The 24,385-nt window shown below is 39.1% G+C and overlaps 1 protein-coding gene across 1 annotated transcript in view; it reads left to right on the top strand.

The window, feature by feature from the left end:
* Positions 1-4,363: 4,363 nt before the first annotated feature.
* FRYL (FRY-like) overlaps positions 4,364-24,385 on the top strand; it is a 142,903-nt gene continuing 122,881 nt past the window's right edge. The window contains exon 1 of the mRNA XM_009884974.1: positions 4,364-4,650. Within this exon, the coding sequence (XP_009883276.1) occupies positions 4,473-4,650 (178 nt within the window). The 5' untranslated portion in view covers positions 4,364-4,472. The remainder of the gene's footprint in view (positions 4,651-24,385) is intronic.

Here is a 24,385-nt window from a genome sequence, read left to right as displayed (position 1 = left end):
CATAGTTAAAACTTGAGCTCAAGGAACATTAACATGTATTGAAGGGCTGGAAACTGAGGTGGAGACCACTTTGCATAACCTGGACCACTCGCTTTTTCAAAAGGCAAAACTTGCACCCTTTCTGTTGTACCCACTTGCATCCACTACTGGGTCTTTGCTGTTGGAATGGCTTTGGCAGTGTCTCCAGTGCCACTGTCCCAGCAGAAGGGATAGTTTTGCTTTTGGTTTTTTTGTGGTGTTTTGTCCTGCCAATGTGGTCATGTTGCTGACAAGCTGGGAGAAAGCCAGGGTTCTGTGTGCTGACAGGAGCCGTGCCACGCCATAGCGATGCTACTGAAGGGGAGAGCATACGTCAGTGCCAGGAGGTTTGCAGTGCACGCTTCCACCTTGCTGGCACAGGGATGCCTCCAGCTGCTCTCTCTGCCAGTGTGGTTCTGCCACTCGGCCATTTTGCCAGCATTGTTGCAGCTAAGAGTTTTGGAAAGGACGTTACCACCACGCCAACAAAGCTACCCTAAACTGTTGACTCCTGCCAGTGTCGGAGGAGCCTGTGAAGCCATGCACGGTTCCACTCCTCCGTGTGGCAGGGTGGTCTGTGCGGCACTGACAAATGAATCCCGGTTAAAACCAGTCTGCTTTTGAGGTTAGCGTTACCAGCTCACCAGGCCTGGTGTGGCTCATGGCGTGGCAAGCACAGAAGCCTGCAGAGGAGAGGAGGAGGACCATGGTGGGCAGCATGGCATGCGCCCTTCGGAAAGCTGTTATTCCCTGATCAGCACAGTAATCCCATTGAGGCATCACTCTTCCTCCCAGCTTCCAAAAACCCTAGGACCTGTTTTGCCAGCTTGTGTTATATATAAAAGAAGTCTTGTGTCCTCTCTTTGTGACAGCAGGTGGGGCTGGGGTGGGTTTGCTCTAGCAGGGTGGGATAGTTTTAAAAACATTCTGTGTTACAAAACAAGGTTTGTAAACGCGTGCTTGTTCGTGAGGAAACCCATCAAATAATGCATGTTCATGGTAGGCTATAGGGCATCTAGGCTCTCCTAAAATTATACTTCCCAGTATGTTGTCTGTTTCATAGTTGTTACTATCATTACTACTAATTGTAAAAAAAATCTCTAGACATGTGAACTCAAGGCACTTGCAAGTAGTTTCCTTCACATAAATCTTTCTTTCATTGATTGTGTGTTGTTTTTTCATCATTTCTCATTGTTAGGATGTTCCTGCATCAGTAGGTTCAACTGCTTCAACAGAATTCCCGTGTAGGTGCTATTCCCATGCACCTCTGCCAAACAGCATTGTTTGTGTCCTGAAAGGTCTAATACAGAGGGACAGTGCTGTTACCCTCTCATCACTCACTGGATCTCCCAGTGCGGTACTTCTGTGTGTTTCATGATCTGTTCCTATTCCCTTTTGATGCGAAGTCCTGCTGATGTGGATTCCTGTTAGTGAGGGATGTGGAGCTCGGACACTATCTTCTTGCTGTTCAGATCATTATCTGTGGAATTGCAACAGGGGAAGCCCGAATGACCTCAGCAGGTACTTCAGTGCAAAACTGGAGTCATCCTTGGAGTGCAACAGAAGTGGAATACACACAGAAAGAAATCAAAGGACTTGCTGTAATACAAATAATAATTCCACATAAGCTCAAGTCTCCCGTTCTTTCTTTTATTTAGAAGTTCCAGAATAAGAAAGTGTTAAAACTTATCAAATAAGGCTTTTTGTAGCCTGTTTTGGTTTCATTTGTTTAAAGATGAATTTAAGAATTTTAAGACTTCTCATATGTTTTCCCCTGACAGATTATCTGTAAAGCTTGCTCAGGTCGTACAAAGACCACAGTTGTGCATTTTACTGTTTAGGGAGATGGTAAGAGCAAGTGTGAGAGGGGAGCGTATGTGAAGTGGCATAGGCCGAAACGTAAGCTTTCTATCTTAGCTGCATTATTTACAAAATGCTGCTTTCGTAGAGTGTGATGAAGTATGGAAGTTCTGGAGTTATCTTCTACCCATCCATGTACATACATGTAGATAAAAATATATAAATGTATGTATACATCCCCAACTATCTCCCATTGAGAGCTCCTTGATGTCCTTTTCTTAGGAGTCAAACAAAAGCCATCCTAAAGGAAAAACCAATCAAATGCTTTTGGATACATCTGTTTTAAGCTTTATTGGTTTATCAAGTTTAATCCTGAAATATGATCATGTGTATGGGGGGTGGGTTTTAACAAACACTTGTTCGTGTTTGTAGATCCAATTACTCGAAAGGCTATTATCTTTTCTGGTTAAAAAATACGGTTAAAAAATATAGTTTCAACCCTTTTTTTTATTCACAACCAATTCACATATGCTTCATGTAGTGTAGAAAGTCACAATGTATGCCTTTAACTGAAGTGATGCACTGGGTACTTGCACTTCCTCTGTTGTCTCCGCCCTGTGTAAATAAAACCTCCATAGAGTGGTAAAGAGCACTTTGGTATCTAGTTTCATCCTTTCAGAGGGCGTTTAAGTTAGGTACAACTCAAAATATCTGATTACCCCCTCCTTTGCAAACTGCAGTTTGGCAGGTGGATGATTGGAAGCATTTGCAGTCTCTCAGAAGTGTTTGGATTTCTCTTTTGTTCCCAAATGCTAGAAACTGCAAAGTAGGTTTGTGGCAAGATTTCAAGGGAAAAAAAAAGAAAAAATAGTGCCATTATGAATAAATTGATTGCTTGACTTTGTAATGACTCATGATCCTTCATAGTTGCAAATTATCTTTGTGATGTCTTACTGTTTGTTCTGAAAATGCATAAAATCATTTTCTGAAAATATATTCTGTGTAACTTTTTTGTGGTGTTGGAAAAAATACTGTGAATGAAATCATTATGAGGACAATTTTTTGCCTGATCTACCAAGTCTTTCACTGCAGGAAATAATATTCTAACAATGTGTGTCTTATGATATGGTCAGAATTTTGTATTCATTTACAGGGAAAAAAGTGTGTAGAATTTTGTGTTCGTTTACACGGGAAGTGTAGACCAACTTGAATAATTGGCAAATTTAATGCAGATTTGAATACAAAAGCTATCATGTGTTCAGTCTATATAGAACTTGAAAAATGTCTTAGGTGGCAACTTTAATGAACTCGCACCAAATTTTTCAAGTTGTAGCATTCTTAACTAGATTTAATATTTACAAAGTGTGACAGTAGAGCGGGTCAGTAAAGGACTGACAGCTTAATCCAGTTGAGCATTCCCTTGCGAGCACTGAATTACTGGAACTCGTGAGACCTGAAACAGGTTACTCTGGGGACCTTTTATTTTTTTTTTGTTTGTTTTGTTTTTTAAAAGAGCTAGACACAGTAGTGAAATTCAGATTAAGTATCTTCTTATACTTCACACTTAGGTTGAATGCATTCAGAGGTGTCTTGGACACCGACCTCTTTCATAAACGTAACAGAAGCATGCCGGCTGCTGCTCAGACATTCAGAATGATTATTAATGGATTCCCTCTGAGTGATGTGTACAATCTGTAGTGTCAAATGAGGTAGGAATATTACCTGGTAGTGTGTCTGTGGATCTCCACTCCAAGTCTAGTAAAGAAAATACTTTCAACCAAACAGTGATACGTATTCCCAAATGTAGAAAGCATTAAGCAACACTCTTCCGTGCTAATGTCTCTTTTTTCCCTTGAGCTTTCCACTCCAAAGGCAAGGCATTTTTCATAATGGCTTCTTTAAGCTAAATATAGAACGATGTTTAAACTTCCCCCAAATAAAAACAAAAAACTTAGCTAAACTGGGCATGTATGGAGAAGTAGCCCTAGGGATAAAGTGGACATTTGGACAAAATGAGACAGGTTATTTCTGTACTTGGCGTTTTCTGGAAGGTGCTTTGAGTATTTTAAGCGGTAAATATAGCATCAGAGTCTCTGCGAAACAGAACTTAATATTTAATAAATGTTAGTATCTTCGTAGCTAGTAGTTAAAACCATGTGAGAATGCAAATAGTTTAAATTGTGGTGCTGTTATACATTTTGTTTATAAAGCTGGTGCATAGACTTTCCGAATGATAAGTGTTATCTTTCAAATGCAGATGAACACTCTCTCTGCACTTCATGAAAATTAAGAGCTATTGAACTCCGTCAGAGAGGAATTTGAAAATACACCGTGCATTTTATTAGCGCTAAAAATTGTTGCGGTGCTAAATACGGTGTCTTCTGCAAGTGCGGAGTTTAGCGTGCATTGGTTAATATATAGGCTTGTTGTTGTTTGGTCTTCTTATCAGTCCGTACAGTTAGTCGTCTTTAAAATCTGCCTTGGAGCAGCTGGCAGCTGACGTGCTGGGCTTGGCACCACCCAGGTCCAACGTGATAGCGCCAGGAGAAGTCTACCTCGGTGCTCAAGGAAGTGGATGTGGGAGCCACGCTCTGTAACGTGCAGCTAAACTGCTGAATTTAGTAAATGCTCAGAACGCGGAGGGTGTGTAAAAAATGGAATTCCTGAAAAAAATTGTTCCCACTGTCGCTTCTGGAGAGGTAGTTCTGGATGCTGGGAGTACTGCCCGTGAAAGCTCCCCAAGGCTACTGAAGATGAGACGTGTCAGACTGTTTTCATTAGGACAGACAATAGATGAAGATGAGGAGACACATGTTTTACATCCTGATTACAGTATGTATCCATGTCACCAACCTGGTAAAAACCGATTACTAAGCTTTTTCTTCAGATCATGATTATTTTGCTAAATTGGCAAATTTGATTGTAAAAGGCCTTTTAATCAGTGTCGCTATGATAATGGTGTCTTTAGTTTTAGAACTATTTTATCATTGAGACACCATCATGTGTTAGTGACCTATTTGAAAGCAATTTTACAGGATTTCTAGTGTGCTCCTTGTCTTTGCATGCCTGTGTGACTTTTTTCCCTTTTTTGGGATAAGTATCCCTATTTAAGTTTTTAAATTGTAACATAGCTATGATTAGACACTAAGAGTTGTCTCGACAGACGTATGCTGCACAAAGCTCTGACTGCAGTGCAGGGTTCAAGTTTTGTGTCATCTTTTCTCTCCCTGTTTTTCAAATCCCCTAAGATTTCAAAGGCTTTCCTTTTAAGAGTTTTTTCATTTCAAACGCGTTTCTGTGTTCCTTTTTTAGTGTTTGGAAGATTGCGGATTTTTTTTTGTAAACATAATTTAAAGAAGTAAAGTAAAAATATGGACATTGTATAGAGAATTTTTAACAAGAACATGGGTTTTCTTGCTTGTATGAAGATTTTTTTGGGGTTTTTTTTTTTTTTTTTACTACCTGATAGTGTCTAAATATTACAGGACATTGTGCTAATAAAAAGAAGTAGAATGAGTTAATGTTCCTTTTTCAGCAGTTCAGATGGGTGGTGATGGAAAATCCACTTTTACTTTTTTTTTTTTTCTTTTTGCCTTCAGCTAAAATAGTAAGGTCTTGAGCCTTTATGGTCTTGGATCCTGATGGTTATCAGATGCAGGGTTTTTACCCTTTGCTATGTGGTAGCTATTTTCAGGAGTTAGTGTGGCCTTGAAATTTTTTCCCTTATGTGTCTAACTGCAAAGATGTGAGATGGTGACATCCATCTTATTGCGTAGTGAACTTACAGCCTTAACTATGGAGTTAAGTTTGTGGTGGTGGTGGGAGAAAGGGGTTTACTTGGAAAGACTTCTCTTAGTCTTTCTGATTGTAATATAAACCACGTTTTTTTAATGTGTCAGACTGCGTAGCGGCAGCTGGGGAAAGCAGGGACAGTTCTGTTTTGTTAAACTAATTGTTCCTTTGTATAACAAATCAGGACAAGTTAATGTTGTAATGGTAGGGACTATTGAAGACTTCTTACAGAAGGTCTGTTAAGGCTGTTATTGCCCGTATGCTTGAAAAGTGATCAGAAGCTCATGGTGTCTGAAAGGGTGATGCTCTTTTAGCCAGGTTCATGTCCTCATGTAACTTTGAATGCTGTAGAGCCGTGAATTTTATAGTTGGATGTCACTGTGATGTGCACAGCTTAAATGTCTCCACAGGCGTATCTCATCAATTTTGCTTTTATGCTGTATTATTGTTTCTTTATAGCTCTCACTTTTAAATAATACTTTATTTCAAACGTTATAATTCCAGAATAAATAGAATTGTCTTTGTGCCAGGTTAAAAGAAAACGCTATAAGCTGGTTTGTAAACCAAAGAGATGCCTTCATGTAACCTTGTTCAATGTTTTGTCAATAGTTTGAGCAGATGAGGATAATAAGCATAGAATACACCAGTCCTACTGTTGAAGATGAATTCTTCTTTCCTGCTCATTAGATATTTGCCAAATGGTGATTATTAGGAATGATTTTGTGGAAATCAGTAGTGCCTGACTAATATCACTTAATAGTGTGATGTCGTCATTTGCGAAATGCAGACTTATAGCCTGTTCTGGGATCATGCTTTTACAATAGCAGATAGTAGCTGAATCCTCTTTAAATTATCTGCTTATTTCTATTTTTGTATCTTGTTAATGGAATGAACTGCTCTGCTGGAATAGAGCAAAAGAACTACTGTGTTTACCGGTTGGGTATGCTGCAGAAGGCAGGTGCCGACAAAACAGGTAATAAAACAATAGAATGATTTGGAAAAAAAAATTGTAAATGTTTACTTGCTTAATGTCATCAGATGTGTTAATGCGCCACCAAATTTAATGCAATGAAGCTGTTCAGGAACTCAGTAGGCTTTAAAGCTAAGGTAGTTTGTCCTGTAGATATGTTTGAATTTGAAAGTGGGTGGGTTGGGTTTTTTTTATTTTCTATTTCCTTTCTGTTCCTTATTGCTGCTGTTTACTCACACTTTTGTATTAATAAGAGTGTAGGTGAAATGCAATGATTTTAAAGTATAAAAGTATTTTAGAAGGTCTTAAACAAACCAACCAACCAAACAGAAAACCTATTCCTAGTATCCAAAGCATAAAAGTATTATTTTGATAATACCACTTAGTTGGGTTTGCCTATATCTGACCTAAATATTTTGTGTTGAATTCAAGTGATGAGATTCTTTTAAAATACGTAGCTTAGAATGCATCTTTTAAAAAGCGTAGCTTCTATCAGAATGGTTTCAAGTGTATTTTAGAAATCTTTCATAACTGTCTTTTTAGATTTATAAGATTGTTAGAACTCTAGGAAAAAAATCTCACTGAAGTATTTGCATATGATTGTATGCATCACGGCACTTAATGGATATTAGTTAAAGAATAGGCAGTTCTTTTGAATTTGCTGTAGCATTTAAGAGCTGACATGTTCTCTGTTTTAAAAACTGCTGTCTCAAAAAAGCTACAATCCAAATCAAACATAGAAAGATGAGCTTGGAAGATCTGGAGAAAGTATTTTCATGTACCAAAACCCGCATACAAGTGTGTACATATACAGACACATCTATAAACTATTTCATATTCTCTCTTTTTGCTGTTTGTAGCATTAAAGGAGGGGAATGCCGTGACTGCTCTGTGCAAACTGGCAACTGGCAGCTGTACCTGGGGTGCGTGAAATGTGCCCGTCTGCTGCCGGCCTGTGCTTCTGTTGTGTTGTAAGGCAGGGTAGCTGTGCAACAGTCTTAATGGCCAACCGTGTAAGTTAAATCTGCAATAACTGCACAAGAGTTGTTAAAGTTATCAGTGATGTGAGTATTCTTATTGCTCACAGTGTCTGCGTTATTTCTGCGTATGGAAGATGTCTCTTCTTGCAGTATTAAACCTGCTTCCCTTCAAGTGCCTCTGCAAGGGGAGCAGAAGTAAGCTGACAGAAACGTATTCTTTGGTGGTAAAGAAATGAAGAATAGAGCTGTGATTGCCTCAGGGGCTAACAGCAGGGACTGGATACATAGGAATTGCCTATGAGCACCGCATCCCTGTAATAGCAGCAACTCTGGGGGGCATATTCAGCTCTGCGTTGCATCCCTGATCAGCCTCGGACAGCAGAGGGTCATCAGGAGGCCCAGCATCTGTCTGGAATAAAGGTCCCTTTCTGTACCCCCATTCTGAGTTTCAGTTGGAGAAGGCTGGAGGGGTTAGCGGGCAACTAAGTACCGTGGCTTCTCCCCCTCTGCCCTCAATCTCTGTTCACTTCTCGCTTACATTCCGAGGCTGCTCCAGAATACTGCTTGGGATCCAGAATGCTATTTACATAAAAATCTCTAACCCTCTCTCCTGTTTTCTTATCACAGCAGATAGCATTGTTTTGCTTGAGTAATGCCCCAGGAAATTGTTCTACGTATATTTTCCATTAAAAGTAATAAGGGACCTTTCCTTAGAGCCTCTGGAACCTGCTCTTGAAGCTCTTTGCAACAGAAGGGAGGGGAGGGGGATTTTGTTTAGATTTTTTGAGCGTGATTTTTACAAGCGGATCAGGCTGATCCAACAGTATGCTGCCCGTGAAAAGGGCAGTCTCGCTCCCAGCTGGGCAGCCCTTCCCCGTCTTGTGTCGGCCACTGGTGTGGCCTTTCCCTGAGCTGATTCATTTCACAAAGCCAGCAGAAAATGTTCTAATATTTTTCGGGCGGTATTTTTGAGATGAAGTGGTGAGGGGAATCAACTCACTGAAAGGGCCTTTTTGGTCAGTAGTTGGGGCAGCATTATATGTCTTACCATCAAGAAAAGTAGCAGTCACCTTCTGAATACCCTCTGTTTTAAATATATTGATTTGTAGAAAACTAACTCTTTAATATTTTAGATAAATGGAAACATAAGCATCTCTCCAGAGTTTTATTTTAAGTGCAGTGATGATAGGTTTTATTATGACTGCTTATAAGCAGATACAATGACCATTGGGTAAATGCTTTTTTTAAAGTAAGGTATTTGCTTATGATGGAATCAATAATGAGCTGACAGAATGCCCAGCAAGTCTTTTTAAAAGTAAGCCCAAGCACAAAGGGAGTACACCTCTGACTTGTTCATTTTACTATTAATGTGGAAAATCAACTATCGTTATATTTAATTGTTTAAAAAAAAAAAATGATGGTATGACTTGGTTCTAGGAGATATCTCAAATATGATTTTTGGCCCTATTTTCTTTGAGATCTGATTTTTTTTTTTCTTTATTCTATTGTGTACTTGGCTGTATGCCTAATATGCTTTTATTGTAGTCATTAGGATTTCATCTGAAGCATAAGCATGCATGGATTTACAATGAATATACTTTTTTTTCCTACAGTGTTTATAGTTTTTTTCCTTTTTTCTTCTTTTTTTTTTTTTTCCTTGCCAAACCTTACCTTTGCCTTATCCCAAAGAGCAACAAAGTAATTGTACCTTAGTGCTTCTTTCAGTACAACTTAAAGGTAGATCTAGAAGGGCCTTTTCTTCATATTTAACAGCTACTCATATGGATTTCATTAGGAGGTAATGTATGTGTTTTTCTCTAAAATATGGTGAACAGAGCTTGCAGGGTTTTTAATGCTATTATTCACTTAATAGGTTACCTCTGTGTCACTTTGCAGGGGTTTTTTTTTGTCTGATTTTATGATTCATACGTCTTTTGGACTGTAAGCACTTAAAAGGTTTGCTGAGGCTTAAACATGTTAGTATAAGGCTTCATGTGACAGCTGAACCAGTGTAATGGTTCAATGCCGCAAAAAGTAGATTGTATACCCTTGTGCCTGTATATTTGTCTTGTAAATTAATTTGTACTGGTGCAAGTTTGTCCTTGATGAGACTGTTCAACTTGCTAAACCAACAGGAACCCCCCCCTTTCTTTCCCACACCAATTAATAGGTAGCAAATTGGAATGCTGTAGGAAGCAGCCAACAGCAAATTTAGGAAGTGAATGTCAGAAATCCTGGTGTTTGGGCTTTTCTCTTTTGCTTTTGTCTTTATGTCCTGCAGATTGTCAGCACTTAAGCTGAAAAGTCAAAAGTAATGAGACCTCTTCCCTTTATTTAAAAAGTAAAAAATGTGAAATTGGACAATACTTAGCAGCAAATATTCTTTAAGCATCTTTAGGCTAATTCTTCAAGATAAAGCAGCTAACTAACGCTTGGGAGGTGGGGAGAGGGACAAAATAAAGCTTTTAGCTTGAAGGAGAGGGAGAGAAAGGTGATAGTATGAGGAGAATGAGAGAAAAATTAACATAGCCAGAAAAAAAAGCAAGTTTCCTGAAGACCCTGCAGTAGGTTCTTAAAGGGATCCATGAAGTGCTGAATTCAACAAGATGTGGAGAAACTCATTGCGAAAATAATTATATTATTATATTATATATTTATATTATATAAAACCATTCTTGCTATGATATGGTGATAATACATTGAAATAAAAGTATTCTTTTAAGTTCTTTGTGTCTAAACTGTCCACGGGACTCGAAAGTGACATTTTGAGAGGGAGAAGGGTTTAGCATTTTGTTCTTTTTTGACTTACACTGTAAATCTCTTGCATGTAGAACAGATTTTAAAACATACCTGTGATATGGCTAGCTATCTGTTTTCCTATAATGTCTGTCTGCAGTCCAAAGTAGTCTGTAAGAGGTTGGACAGCATAGAAAATCAAAATCTCATCTTATTTTTAAGGAGCCATTTTCCTTTAAGTATAAAACTATTATCCTTTAAAACACATTAACATCGATCACTGGGCTAAAAAATCCACACCACCACACCCTTAACTCTCAAGAACCATATCCAAGGTCAATAAAGCATTTACCAGCAGGATTAAATCAGCAGCGGCATATAAAGATGCCATGCTAGTGACATCAGCAATTCAGATTTAAGTTACAGTAAGATTATCATTTGAAGGTTTTGTTAAACAGTTCTTCACTTTTCAGTTGAAAAGGAAAAAAAAAAGTGTGTCAAATGCAAAACTTTTCATTTATAGGTGATCTAATAAGTCTTAATCTTCTCTAGAGGTGGTTTTTCTGTTGGTTTCTAATGAAAATATGAATCATAAATGGAAGATGGCGATATGACATGAGATTTTTCAGTAATTCGTTACACTTTTGATGGCTGTTGGGCAGTTTCTGTTGGCTGCACTTGTTAGCTGGTTTATGTCTTGGTTTGTAGACTGCTATGTTTCTAGTTGCTTTGTGTTAAGCTTTTAAGTAACAGAATGCTTCTTACCCTTCAAGTGCTAACTTTGTACGTGTTCCTTCTGAAAACTATTGCGTGCATCCAGACTGAGGGAAAATAATTTCAACTATCTCATCTTAATTAAGGGCTACTTTGGAAAACCTTTCCTTTTTCAGTAAATGGCATTCTTTGTGTCTCTAACTTGGCACTGAATAGCCTTTCAAATTCCCTTTCCTTCAAGTAAGGAAATGTCACGAGTGCCACCTTCAATTGGGGAATATGTTTTCTCAATTTCGAAGTGCTGTTGAAGAATACCTGTGACTTGGGAAGCAGCGTGTGTGGCCTCGGCTGTTTTACTCGACATGCATCTTCTCGCTCTCCAGCCAAGTTCTAAAAGGTCCCTGCAAGCAGAGACCCTCCCAGAGAGAGGGTTCTTGGCTCGTGTTCCAAGGTTTTTGGTGTGGATGTGTGTTTACAAAGGAAAGATTGTGTTAAGAAAAATCCAAATGCATGACTGGTTTGTAGAGAGGTAGGTGAAACTTTCGGGAAGCCTCGTCACTTTAGCAGTGGTACCTTCAGAAGGGAGTGAGTTCCTGTCTGCACCAGTGTGTCTGGATGTTCGGGACTTGGTGCAGCTTCACTTTATAAAGGGAGACTTCCATTGCCCATTGATAAGACCAGTATGGCGATGTGAGCTTTAGAAACTTTACCATCAGGATGCTGTTGCACAGTCGTGTTAAATGCTAACCCAAAACTTTGGTGTCTTTTGGCACCTTTTAAGATGCGCCAGGGTGAGCCTTTTCTCAGTTACTTCTTTGAGAAAATGGCTGGAAAGCAGGAAAACCAGGAAGTAAACCACATAAAACCAGCTCATAACGTGCATAAAAATACTGTGTTTCTCCAGGAGGTTGTTTTCTGTTGCCTGAAGATAATTTTAAAATACTATTTCTTTATTCTTTGGTTGGGGCTTGCACAAACTGTTGTTTTATGGAAGGAGCAGTATAGAACTGAGTAGTTTAATTTGCCCAGAAGTTGATGAAATTGTACCATATATACATTTGTAGGTAGATTGTATGTTTGGGAAGTTTGTTCATTGTTAATTACTGAGAGAAATGAAGCGTATACTAGTGCTCTATGAAGAAATAACATGACTGGCAAATAGAGAGCAGCCGGTTCCATGAATAGAAAAAAATCAAAGTGTGTTCTCCATTACCTGAACGTGTTTCTACCACGTGCTGTCAGTTCTTTAACTATTAGGGATTGCCGTGGAGTGATGCTGTCCCTTTCCATTGGATCTGTTCTGCCAGAGGCAGGGATGGAGAGCTGCCTGTGGCATCACAGGGCCGGGGGTGGGCTTGGTCCCTGCCGAGTGGTCTCTCCCGGCACTGGCACAACTGGTGCTGCTGGCACAGGCTATTTGATAGCCCACCAGTTGAGGCACTTCGGGGAACCTTGTGCTGTGGACTCTTGGCAGAACTTCCAGACAAATGTGGCCGTGTTATAAAGTTTTAGAGTGTGTGTGTGTGTTAGGTGTATTTAGCTGCCTTTGAGTTTGGTACTTTGTCTTTTCTCCCTTCCTGAATTTTGTATGTCTTTTCTCGCTTTTCTTCAATGTACTAGCACGCTTGCTGAGGACAAAGTTTTCTGAAATGACACTCATATGAATTCTGTTAATTCAGACTTGCAAATAAATGTATATATTAATTAACTTTTTTAAAATCCTAAAAGCATTTCTGTTTTGTACTCCTGCTTCAGGTTCCTACAGGAGTATCTGTTGTTTCACAGAGATGGGAAAGCCGTAAAATTCAGCATTAAAAGCACTTAATTGTTTAAATCCTGGTAACTAAAACAGTAAAAAATGCCCTGTGATTAAGCATTTTTTGGATTTGGATTGAAGAAATATGCCTGTTTAGGTCAACTATGAATAATACCATGTTAATGTAATTATTTTATTTATTTATGATATTGGGTGACAGAGCTGCTTCTGCTCCTGCCCTGTGTAACTGAAATGTGGGGAACAGCAATTTCAGGAGTTTGAATCTTGAGAGAAAATTGCCTGTCTGTGCCTTGCCCCTGCTCCCTGTCCTTCTCCTGCCTGTAACTACAGCTTTCGAAGTCCTTATACTGCGTGCCGAGCTTGTAAAACTGCTGCCCACGTAGGGATTTAAGCTGCGGTGGAGTAGGTTGGTAGCCTTGTGCTTGTGAGGAGGTTTAGCAGAGACACCTGAAGTGGTTCCCACTTGGAACTATGCGGTCGGCCACCCCACCTGCCATCGGCGTCTGCGGCACAGGCGGCTGAGCCAGACAGGATCTGCATTATGTGGGGCTGTAAAGTGCTTAAACGTGTGTAGACAGAAACGGGCTGCAGGCTGCCAACCACAGCGACTCAGGAGCAAATGTTCAACTGTGGTCATGGTGGAAGGCAGAAATTTCAGGGCAAGGCAAATACGCGAGTACCTTCAGCTGTTGTGGGAGTCTGCAGCCGAGAAGATTTTCTACCCAAGTACTATTGCGCTCCTGAGGCTTAACAGACTTGAGACTTCTCTGCTGAGTTTACCCCTAGTGCTAATTCACTTTAACTTTTTTTTTTTTTTTAAGTTTTCCTGGATGAGTCCTAAACTCTTGGGTTTTTTTTTCCCCCCAATGCTTTCTATAGGGATAGAATAGCTGATCCTCACATAATGCAAATATGATGTTTCCCGTAAAAGTGGCACAGCCATCCAGCAGCTTGGGAGGAGCAACAAAAATAGAAACATAACTGATTTGTAGCAGTTGTCTTAAGGCCTTGTAGGGTAACGGAGTTAAGCCTTTTCCTACTCTATCCATTTAAACGCCCAGCAACTAAGCTGGGATTTTCCGTGTAGCTCTCTAACTGTTTCCAGGTTCCATTTAAAAGATTGGTGAAAACTGGAGTGATGGGTCCCCAAAACCAGTACGTTGGTACATTAATGCTGAAGCACAATAAGGAGGCTGACATGGTACAGAATCAGGCAGATCGGATCTTAGGGCAGTTATTTCAGGTTGTCCGTACTGATTGGGCTTTATACCTTTAAGGTTTATTTACAGTCGTGGAAGGTCAAAATTGAGCACCTGAGAGGCAGTAAATCACTGAGTTCTCTAGAACTTTGTCTACTATTTAACTATTCGAGAAACTTGGATTTGTCAGTCTTACGAGATACGTAACGTCTATAGGTTTGTGTATTGTTTTACCTGTCTTATTTCCTCTTGGAGAAAGGTTGGTTAAATATCATCTCAGAACTGCCTGCTCGGTCGTTTAAAATGTTTCACCTTTTTATTACTGATTCATTTCCTTGTAATCTTGTGATGTTTGCTGATCTGTAAAGCTGGATTTTCAGGAAGGGCCAGATTGAAATCTATTTAGTCTAAATCCTTGTGGAGTTGGTAAGGTCTTTGTTAAACTACCTTGAAAGCTGTTTGATTTTTTTCAGGATTTAATTATTCTGTCTTTAAAGTTCTGGGGGATTTTTTTGTTGTTTTTTGAATGTTTGGGTTTTGGTTTTTTAAGGTAGGGTTACTATTCAATCAAGATAATGTTAACTTACTGAAAAGTTAAATATTAACAGTATCCTCTCCGATCTTACTTAAATACTATGTTCTGTAAAAAGCTGTGCATCTTCGGTGTCCTTCCAGAACTAGTTGGAAAACTCATAATTTACTTTTAATGGGAAATATTATTTGTAGTTCTTAGCCTGAATGCTTTTTCTGTCAGTCCGTGTCACCCTGAAGATGAGTGTAGTAGGACTGGAAACCTCAAAGAAACTTTTGGTAACAGCAACAGTTTTTTACATAATTTAAAATAATGCCTTTAGCTGTGTTTTTTACATTGAATATTTATGCTGGAATGATTAATGCAAACTGTTTTGTAGAGGGATAAGTGGACAAATTGTATGCTGTTATCTCAGCCATCCCAGTAGAAAAGAGCAAGAACTGCACTGGGCAGTTGGGGGAGGGAGTAGCATGATATGAATTTACTCCTAGAGAAATAAAACTACTGTAGAACTGGCGAATAACACTTCAAATGCAGGGAGGAGGAAAAAAAAAAAAGGAAATGAGGCTAAGAATCTGTAACGTTCCCTGTGAAAACTAAATGAATTACATATATTATTTCTTTGTCATTTAAAATTGAACTTTAAACAGTTAAATGTTGCTCTTTTAGGGTAACTTATTCAGCAATATCTTCGGTCATGAAAATCCCCCTGTATTTTCAGCCTGTAGAGGTGAAGCTGAAACAACATTGTGTGAACAACATTAAATTTTTTTTTTTGGTCTCGCATATCGGTCTTTGCCACAGGCCAGAGCCCTGGCAGTTACAGAAACAGCAGTTGTTATGCACTGCACTTATTTTATGTACGTTGTTTAAAGTAATTGCCAGCAGTGTTTCTGGGCAGCTCCAAGAAAGTGCCAGGATGCTACTTTAATGAAAGAAAAGCTGTACAACCTTTGCATATGCATTTGTAGTAAATGTATTGATCCTAGTAAGTATAGTGATCCTTTTAGAAATGTTTTTATTAAATTCCAAATTCTACAAATAAAAGGGAACTTCTGTTATCTGTGCTACAGCACGATAGCGTCTGAACTCTTATACTGCTTGGGTGCTACAGCTCCTCGTAACACCCAGGGCAAATCTTCCCTGTTGAGTGACTGGGCTTTGCTGTACATGTACTGAATATTACATCAACAAGGTACAGGTTCTTGAAGTGCTAAATTGACTGCTCGTATAGGTCGAGTGCGCTATGAATGAGCGGTACCGCGAATGGATGGTCTAATAATTCTTAGAGCAGCTGGGCTTTCTGTGCCTGCATCTCGTAATGTATAGGTCTGTTCGCAGCCCGAGGTCTGCAGATCGATGTCGCTGAAGCGGCTCAAGCAATTTGCTTCTAGCCACCCTCTTTACTAAAAGGTTTTCATATCTGAGCAAAAGCGTGGTGTGGACTGGACACTTGCATTAATCACTTTAGTAGAGCGCAAACAGCTTGCGTCTGCAGATTGAGCACTTCTGCTTTACTACAGCTACAGTCATATTCTTGTCTTGTTCTTTCAAGAGCTTATTGATACCACTGTGCTCATTAACACGTTACCTCACCTTAACTCTTGAGAAAGTATCAAAAACATAGACTTATAGTAGTCTGTTCCCTTTAATAGTGAAATCTATAACCGGTCCAGAATCAAAAGGTATGCAAATATTGGTATCAGTATATAAACTACGTATTTATTGGAATTCTGTAATGACCAGCCTGCTAATATAAGTATGCACAAATCCTCAGTTTAAGAGTTTCTTTTTGCATTGTTTTTATTACATAAACCAGCTCCAGATCAAAGCTATGGGCTTAGAGTTAAATTCAAGTGCTTTCTTTTCCGTCTTCTCTCTAGGTAGTAAAATAATAATCTTATGCGAGACTTCCCATATAAGTACTTCAAAGTGATAGGTATTTTTAAACTTTTTCACAGTGGACATACTCAGTGCTCTCAATTTGAAACACAGTGTACTTTCCAGAAGTCTCTTTCATTTTCCTCTCTGAAAATGAGGAACTGGAAAAGAATCCTGGTGTAAATGACATTTTCTCACACTGTTTAAGAAATACACGATGATGCTATCTCATAACTCTACACGATGAGTTTTATTGGGCTCTTCTCAGTGAATTAGTCTCGCCTGCACTTGGCACGGTTAGGAGGCTTGTAATTCATGGTTTTTCTTTCCTGCTTCTACTCTTCTTGTTTTGATTAAAAATAAAACAAAAAGTTACATTCTAAACTTCTCAGTTTATCCTGAAATCTTCTGTTTATTCTAGCATCTGGTAGGTTATTTTATTGACTCAATACAAAGGCAAACAAAGCCCAGAAAGTCCAAAATTGCGGTAGTTGTCATCTATACATCTTTGGTTGTAAAAACATGCAAATTGGGTTGTGAAAAAATGTTAGAAGGCCTGTGCACCGTTGTAGAATAAGATCATGCTTATGACAGAGATGCTTACATGATAATGCAGAGATACTGACAGATCCATTACCCCGCTTGTTAAATGGACTTGGATTTGTTTTGTTGTGGTGGTGGTGGGGAAACACACACTAAAAGTATTTGGTATATGCTGTTCTTAGATTTTGTAAATTAATGATGTCCATTGAATCAAACTTCTTATGTCTGTGCATATATGTATGAAAACATACATATTATGTATATTCACATAGTATTAAAAGAGGATTTTTCTTTTCAAAATATTTTTGTTCCTCATATTAAATATTTCTAATCTTCAATACTTCTGCTGAAATCATCGGAAGGAGAAGCTTATACTCTCGGTACATACGGTTCTCAAAATATTATTGATATCTTAGAAGTTCTTAATAGGCTAGTATCTTCTCTTGAGCTAACTGCATTTAAAATTAATTGCTGGTATCCTTGAGGAAGCCCTATTGACAGTGATCTGTAGTTGATATTATGAATAAATAATAGTGCAACAAAATCTCAGATGCCATGGCAGAAGGCAATGTAACTTGCTTGGCTGAACACATCAATACCATAAATAAAGGCAAATTTTAAACAAGATTTCCTAATGTTCATTAACTTCCGAAACACTACTTTACAGAAATAGTGGCAGCTCTTCTGTTCGTTGAAAGTTATCTCAACAGGACTCCAGAAGGTGGAACATCGAGATTAGTATTTCTGTGGGGTTGTTTTACTGTATCTCCCGAGGTTTCTGGGGTGATTGCTTTTTAATAAGTTTCTGGTGCTAATAACTTTAAGAATAAAAGCTGAGGGGGGGAAAAAGGGCAACTACAAAGAACCCAAAGTGTATTTTAAAAAGTCATTATTTTTGAGGTGCTGGGAGAGTTGGCTCATGATTTTGGAATGCACGCTGTTAACAAGGATTCCTTTGAAGAACTCTCTGTAGCCCAGTGTTGAAGGCAGTCAGAGACCAACCATAATTAATACAGTCTTTCAAATTAGTGGTGAAATTCATCAGCCAGTTCCAAAATTTGACCTTTACGTCTTACTTGTAACAAAATACAACCTCTGTTATATCTTATTTAGTAAAAGGAAAAAGGAATGTTTGAAGTTTAACCTTGAATGAATTCATAAAAGAAGTGATGAAAAAGGAGTATGAGGTAATTGGAGGCACTACATGGGCGGTGTCACCTGAAACAGGGTTATGAAAGAAAGTTTGGTGCGATGTCCCAAAGAGTTACTCTGTGCAGATGCCAGTTCTGTACCCTGTCTGGGAAGAAACATAAAGGACTTATCCAGATACAGGTAGCAATTTCCTGTCTTATTACAGAAAAATATTTTTTGCAGAGGGAAATTAGGATTATTTTTAACCTATGAAAACTGGGTGATCACATCGATCTCTCTTTTCTAATATAACTATTAATCTCCTGAACAGATGTCAAATGGCAGCTGTTTTGGTGGTCGAATGGGCTGGTGCAGTGACACGCTTCTCCTGCTCTTTCTCCAGCATCCTGCTGGTGTGTCAGACCTGTCATTGAGAACCACTCAGCTGGACATCGACCGCTTTATGTTACCTCCCTGGTAGCAAATAAGTATTTTGTCTTTTTGGGAGGGGGGTGTGTATAGATTGGAAAAAAAAAAAAACAAACAACCCCAAAACCATCTACAACCCCAACCAAAAACCAAAACCAAACAACCAACCCCCAAACCAAACGACCACCATAAAAAAAAAACAAAACAAAAACAAAAAAAACCAAACCCCCAAAAAACCCACCTGTAAAAGTATTTTATGGACCCCATTCTGAAGCCTTTTCAACAGCTTCAGATAATTCTAGTTTATCTGAGGGCACAGATATGATGTCCTCCCCGTGACTGGTTTACTCCTAGTACAGGGTGGGGGGCAGTTCTGAAACTACGTAGGCTTTTTAAAAATTAACTCAAAGCAGATTTAGTTGATCAGTGTACCATGGGCCCATATGATGAATTTTTTTTTTAGTTCATCTCTATGGCGTGGGTCAAGTTGTAGTTTAAATAAACCTAATTAAACTATTCTGAGCAGCTAGTGTCACCGTAATCTTGGTATCCAGTTCTCTCCACTTTCTGTATGTGTCCCGACGGTGGTGGCAAGTGTCTAGTTTGGTGGCGGTTGTGGAAACAAGCATCATTTTCTCCCTATCATTTCATCTTATCAGTCCACAGACATCTTTCTGAAACTTTTGACTGCTTTTTAGATTTGTCCATTAAAATCTTGAGACAGTTTCAGATGTGCTTTAAAGATAACACCTTGAGCTGGTAGAGGGCCACCGCCTTTTGGTGGTACCCGGTGGTGTGGGCAGAGTGAAGGAGTTTTGTCTTACACCACTGTACCCTGTGCTGAGATGGGCACAGGCTGTCCCTGGGGGCTCCTGCTTTATCCCCAAACAATGGTGGTCCGTCCTCAAAGGACGGTGGTCAATTCTCAGCCCTGTCTACAGGCAGTGTTGGATCCCATCCCTGGTAATTCAGAAACTTCACACTTTGAGGTACTTTCCATCCTGGCCTTTGGGATGGCACCGAACAAAGTAATAAACCATTAGAAATGTCAAAATTGTTATGTCCTTTAAAAGATACTAAGAAAAAAACCCAACCTGCTGATGGCTGTGGGTGTCGGAGCTATCCCCCGCAGTTCTCTTGCAGGCACCTACCCCTTTACGACCTTCCTGCCCCCCGCTCTGCGTCTGCGTAACAGGTTTGGGACCTTTTTCCCTCCTCCTATTTTGCGGGGGGGGGGCGTGGCCGGGGCCGAGGGGGCGTGGCTTGGGGCGATTTCCACTCTAATACCTTGCCATGATTAAGACTTCCAGCATTGAACCAATAGTGTCTCTTGTAACAATGTTACTTAAGTATAACGATGGCTTAAAAAAAACAAAAAAAACCAAAAACCAAATTTGTATCTGTGGGGAAAAGGGAGTACTATCAGTCATGATGAATTTGAATATATTAAGGCCATGTACCTTTTTTTCTTTTTTTTTTTTTTTTTTTGCATGCTGCTGTGGAAAATCACGCTTTAAAAATAGGTTTTTAGCAGTCCTACGTGCAACTTGGCAAAGCAAGAGTGAGGCAAGCGAAGTGCTCTATCTGCTTCCCAGTTGTCACGTAAGACAGTGTTATATATACGCACAGATATATATACACATATAGAGAGATATACACACACACATACCTATATATATATACACACACAAAAATTCCTAGGCTGCAGTCGTTTCAGTCTGATAAAGTTCTTTGCACCCTTTGCTGTCCTTTGGTGACAAGTAGATGCTCGACTCTGCGGAGTTATCAGATGCTGACACTGTGGCTTACTTCTGCCAAGCTCCAAATGCTCCTTTGAAGCAAAACAGTTGTGGAAAAAAAAGAGTATTTTACAGTGGATGTTATTTTTTTGTACCGCAAACTCATTGTTGTACCTGCAAAAAGTGCACACTTTGATCTTCTAAACGGCCTAGATCTAGAGTTTCTATGAGAATTTCTTGTTTGAATTGAACCAGTGATGGCAAGATTGCTACTCTTGGTACAGACCACCAGTCTGTCCTCAGATCACCCCTTCACACATGCTTCAATGCAGGGGCTCGGGCCCGGGAGCTGCCTTGCACTGTGTACCAGGCTCTGCTGCCGTAAGCACAGCAGCTTAATGACAGTATGCCAGGAGGTGATAAAAGATGATGTAATTGTACGTCAGCTAAGTATTTTGTATGTCTGAAGTTTCTTGTCTTTGTAAAAATTGAAAAGTCAAGAGGAGGAGGTATCTGGTGTCTCAGCTTTAAGTCATGTCTCATTAATTGCTGCTTGAGGTGTACTGGGACCAAACACTTCATCAAAATACCTCCATTGGGATTTTTACCCCACTACAGCATTGTTTGTTTCACCTGTCTGTCTTGTTTGAAGGAATTAGTAGGAAGTTATTTATTGTGCAGTGTATTAATCAGTGCTAGGATAGTATGCAGATATTTAGTTTGTCCTAATAGCTTATTCAGACGTGAGATTTGCTTTTTGCAGTAACTACTGTAATTCATGTTTTGGATTAATAACTTCTAGACTTATGACTTCTAAGTTAAAGTAATGAATATTTCAAAACAGGCATCCTTATAGGTTTTGCTTTTCACTTCGGTTTGTGTCTTGCAGATTAACTGTATCTGTTCCAAATTATACCTTGTAATAGTACTTGGTAGTTGTTAATGTTCTTGTTGAAATAAACTTAATCAGAAGGTTTTTTTCTAGTATTTCATAGTAGAACTTGAAAGTGTCTCATAAAAATTATTAGAAATCCTTAAATTTGATTTTATCAGTGGATATTGTTTCCAAACTGAAGTAAACCAGAGTATACATTGTGAGAATAAATTCAGTCTACAACTAGATAAATCATTACTGTATAGATAAGGAGATGAATTGCAGAATCTAGACTAGACAATTGTCAGCTGTAATAAGATAGGGAGTAATAATAATAAGAAAGGGTATCTGAGAAGAGGTTATATACGATGCTGTATTTTCTCCTTTATGTCCTCTGTTATGTAAGCACAGCGGAGGAAGATCTTCCTGACTCGTTCGTCAGGAAGTGGTACTTGGATCATCTGCCAACAAACTAATTTTCTGTGCTCACAGATTAGATTGCTGGGGTTTATTTCACTTTTTTCCACGATTGTCACTCCATTTGTGAAAATTGCCATGATTACGGTGTAGCTGCACTTCTGCTCTGTAAGCATGTGAGAATGGCATTCCGATGGCTTTCCGCTCTGCAGACCGGCCAGGAGCAGACCTCTCTGTGCAGCCTGTACCGGGTTTAAGTGTTGCGATTCCCATGGAGAGCTTAGTGAATTGAGCTGAGTGGGCAAGGCAGTTGCTTTTTTCCTAAAATTTTTTCCAATCAAGTGATGCAGCATGTGCAGAACGAGGAATTACGCAATAATTATGTTGAGTATGTGTTTGGAAATTCATTAAAAGTGCATATGCTAAGAAATTAATTCAGAAAGGTTTTCCTTTGTTTTCATGCAATTTTCATATGCAAATGCTACTTTTTATGGTTTATACGATAACTTCAGAACTTCCTATACTAAAGAACCTCAGAGGAGGAGTGGGCATGCTTGCATGCATTTCCATATACGCTAAAATAAGCATCTTTAGAGAGTGTTTAAGTATATAACGGAGAGGCAGCAAAGCTCCATGGGTCTGGTTAAGGGGTTGCTTAGCTGGCATAATGTTGTTGCAGTGCTGGCTAAGGTTTTATTGTAGTTGATCTTTTTTCTTTCAGTAACAACAATGAAGTGACATTCATATGGCCTAGTTTCAGAATGCTGTCTCTGTGCCAACAATTTTAGGCATTACTTCCTTTTAAATGGAATCAGGAATGTTCTTTTAATCCAACAGTGAAGTGAGGATGTTCCTGCTTAAGAATTATTTGCTTACTGAAGTTGTGGATATAATGGGAGGCTTCGTACTGGCTTGTCCTCAGGTTCCTTGGCTCCATGGTATTTAAGGAATGAATCTTCGTTGTGATAATGCACCTTAATGTTCTTCAAAATTACAGATTCTGTTGTTTACTCCATTGCAGTTTGAATATGTGGTCTGTTTCACCATTCTTCTGAGGCTTCTGATTTTGTAGCAAAAATAGTCATTTTGATGGTTATTTATATCAATTGGTGTAAGAAAGCTCTCGTATTTTGTCCACAAAAACCTTACTTTAAGGTTAAGGAAATCTGGGTGCCATGAGAATTACTCTCGGTAATGCAATATATGCGTTCAAAAAACAAATGTGGTGCTGGTTACAATGAAAAGCATTATGTAATGAAAACCTTTCTGTAAGATACGCCACGTGTTTTAATCAAAACTATGCATGTATTTGTGGGGCTTACAGCCTAGACAGGAACAACTGCTTTCCAGTAAACATGAGTCCATTACTGCTTTCTAAAAGCTCTTCTGTGTTTCTACTATTTACTGTATTAATAATCTCGTCTAGTTCAGAAACAAATAATTATTTCTGGATTAATAAAAAAGGGACCAAAAATGTATCTGTTATCTTTCTAATAACAAATACACAGCTTTCCGTTGCTGTGCTGCATTTGCGGTCCGTCACCTGTCCTGTGGGTGCTTCTCTGTCCTTGGACTCGTCCCTACCTTCTTCTGCTAAACCAGTGTTGGAGGTGCTTCATGAGATTCTCATATCGGCTTGCTTGGATCCATTCAGATGTCCTGCGTATATTTCAGGAATTCGTACCAGTTAAAAGAAAGGGGCTGCTCTTAACATCGTGCCTGCCAAAGCTACACTGAGGTCGTTGCCCTTGGCCCTCTTTTTGTTAAGGGTATGTGACAGTGATTTTCAAGTTCCTTACACTTGTGAGCCTGGGAACGAAGGCATGGCAGGACAGCAAGCTTTATCTGCCTGTACAGCAGATCGTTTTTGCAAATGTGTTATAAAACCAAAAAGAAATGGAGCAACTTGAAAAGGAAGTGAATTATTGGAGGTACGGCTGCCAGGTGCTGACAAGGATGTGAAAACTGGGGAGCTGCCTGGCAGAAACTTCTGAATCATTCTTTCTGTGAATGAAAAAAGCACTTGGAGGTGAAGAATCGCTTACCTTCCCATAGGATTAGCTTGACTGAAGATTGCTTCCTCTGTTACCAACCAAAAATGAACTCCTGGCTCTCAAGAGAGGTTCTGCTCTGATAATATAGTATTTAATAAAGTAGATGTAATGGATTCATTTTCATCCTGTGGCTTTTCATTTCATGACAGCAACGAAACTGTAATTTAAATTAGGAAGGTGAGATCACCATACAATGTCATGATAGGAACGTATGTGAAAAGGGACCATACGAAGAACTGTGGAAGAAATGTTTTGTTGCTGGTCTTGTTCTTTGGGAGGAGATGGGGTGAGGCAGAGCACATGTGGAGGTGCTCATGGCTTTAGCAAAAGAACAGATTTGTTCCTTTTGTTGCAGTTTGCTAGTGGATTACACTTTTTAAAAGCGATGAAAAGAGAAATTGTTTATATTTTTGGAGTCATTACTGTATGATAAATTCCAACTTGTTTTCCCAGCAGTTGTTAAACTGCAAAGAAAAAGAAAACCTGGGGAAAAAATGGCCTGAGTTGTTATGTGATTGCTTCTCCTCCAAACTGTCCTTTGGATTAACAGTTACTGGTGGCAGTACAGTGCTCTAGAGAACTTTCAGACATCTTTTAATGATGATTTTACATTCCAGTGGCAAAATCAGTGTTATTTCACAACCAAGAGAAATCTTACTTTCACTATTTTTGGTGCCTTCTAAAACAATAGTAGTAATTAAATAAGTACAATATCAAGTAGGGTGTTTATTTCTCCAACATTAAATATCCCAAATAATAATGTGTTCAGTCTTTCTGTAGGAGGTTTTTGTTAATTGTA

This window comes from Charadrius vociferus, unplaced genomic scaffold (assembly GCF_000708025.1).
Source record: "Charadrius vociferus isolate BGI_N301 unplaced genomic scaffold, ASM70802v2 scaffold134, whole genome shotgun sequence".
Classification (NCBI taxonomy): domain Eukaryota; kingdom Metazoa; phylum Chordata; class Aves; order Charadriiformes; family Charadriidae; genus Charadrius; species Charadrius vociferus.
Note: the sequence above shows the minus strand (reverse complement) of the source record. Positions and strands in the feature narration are given on the sequence as shown.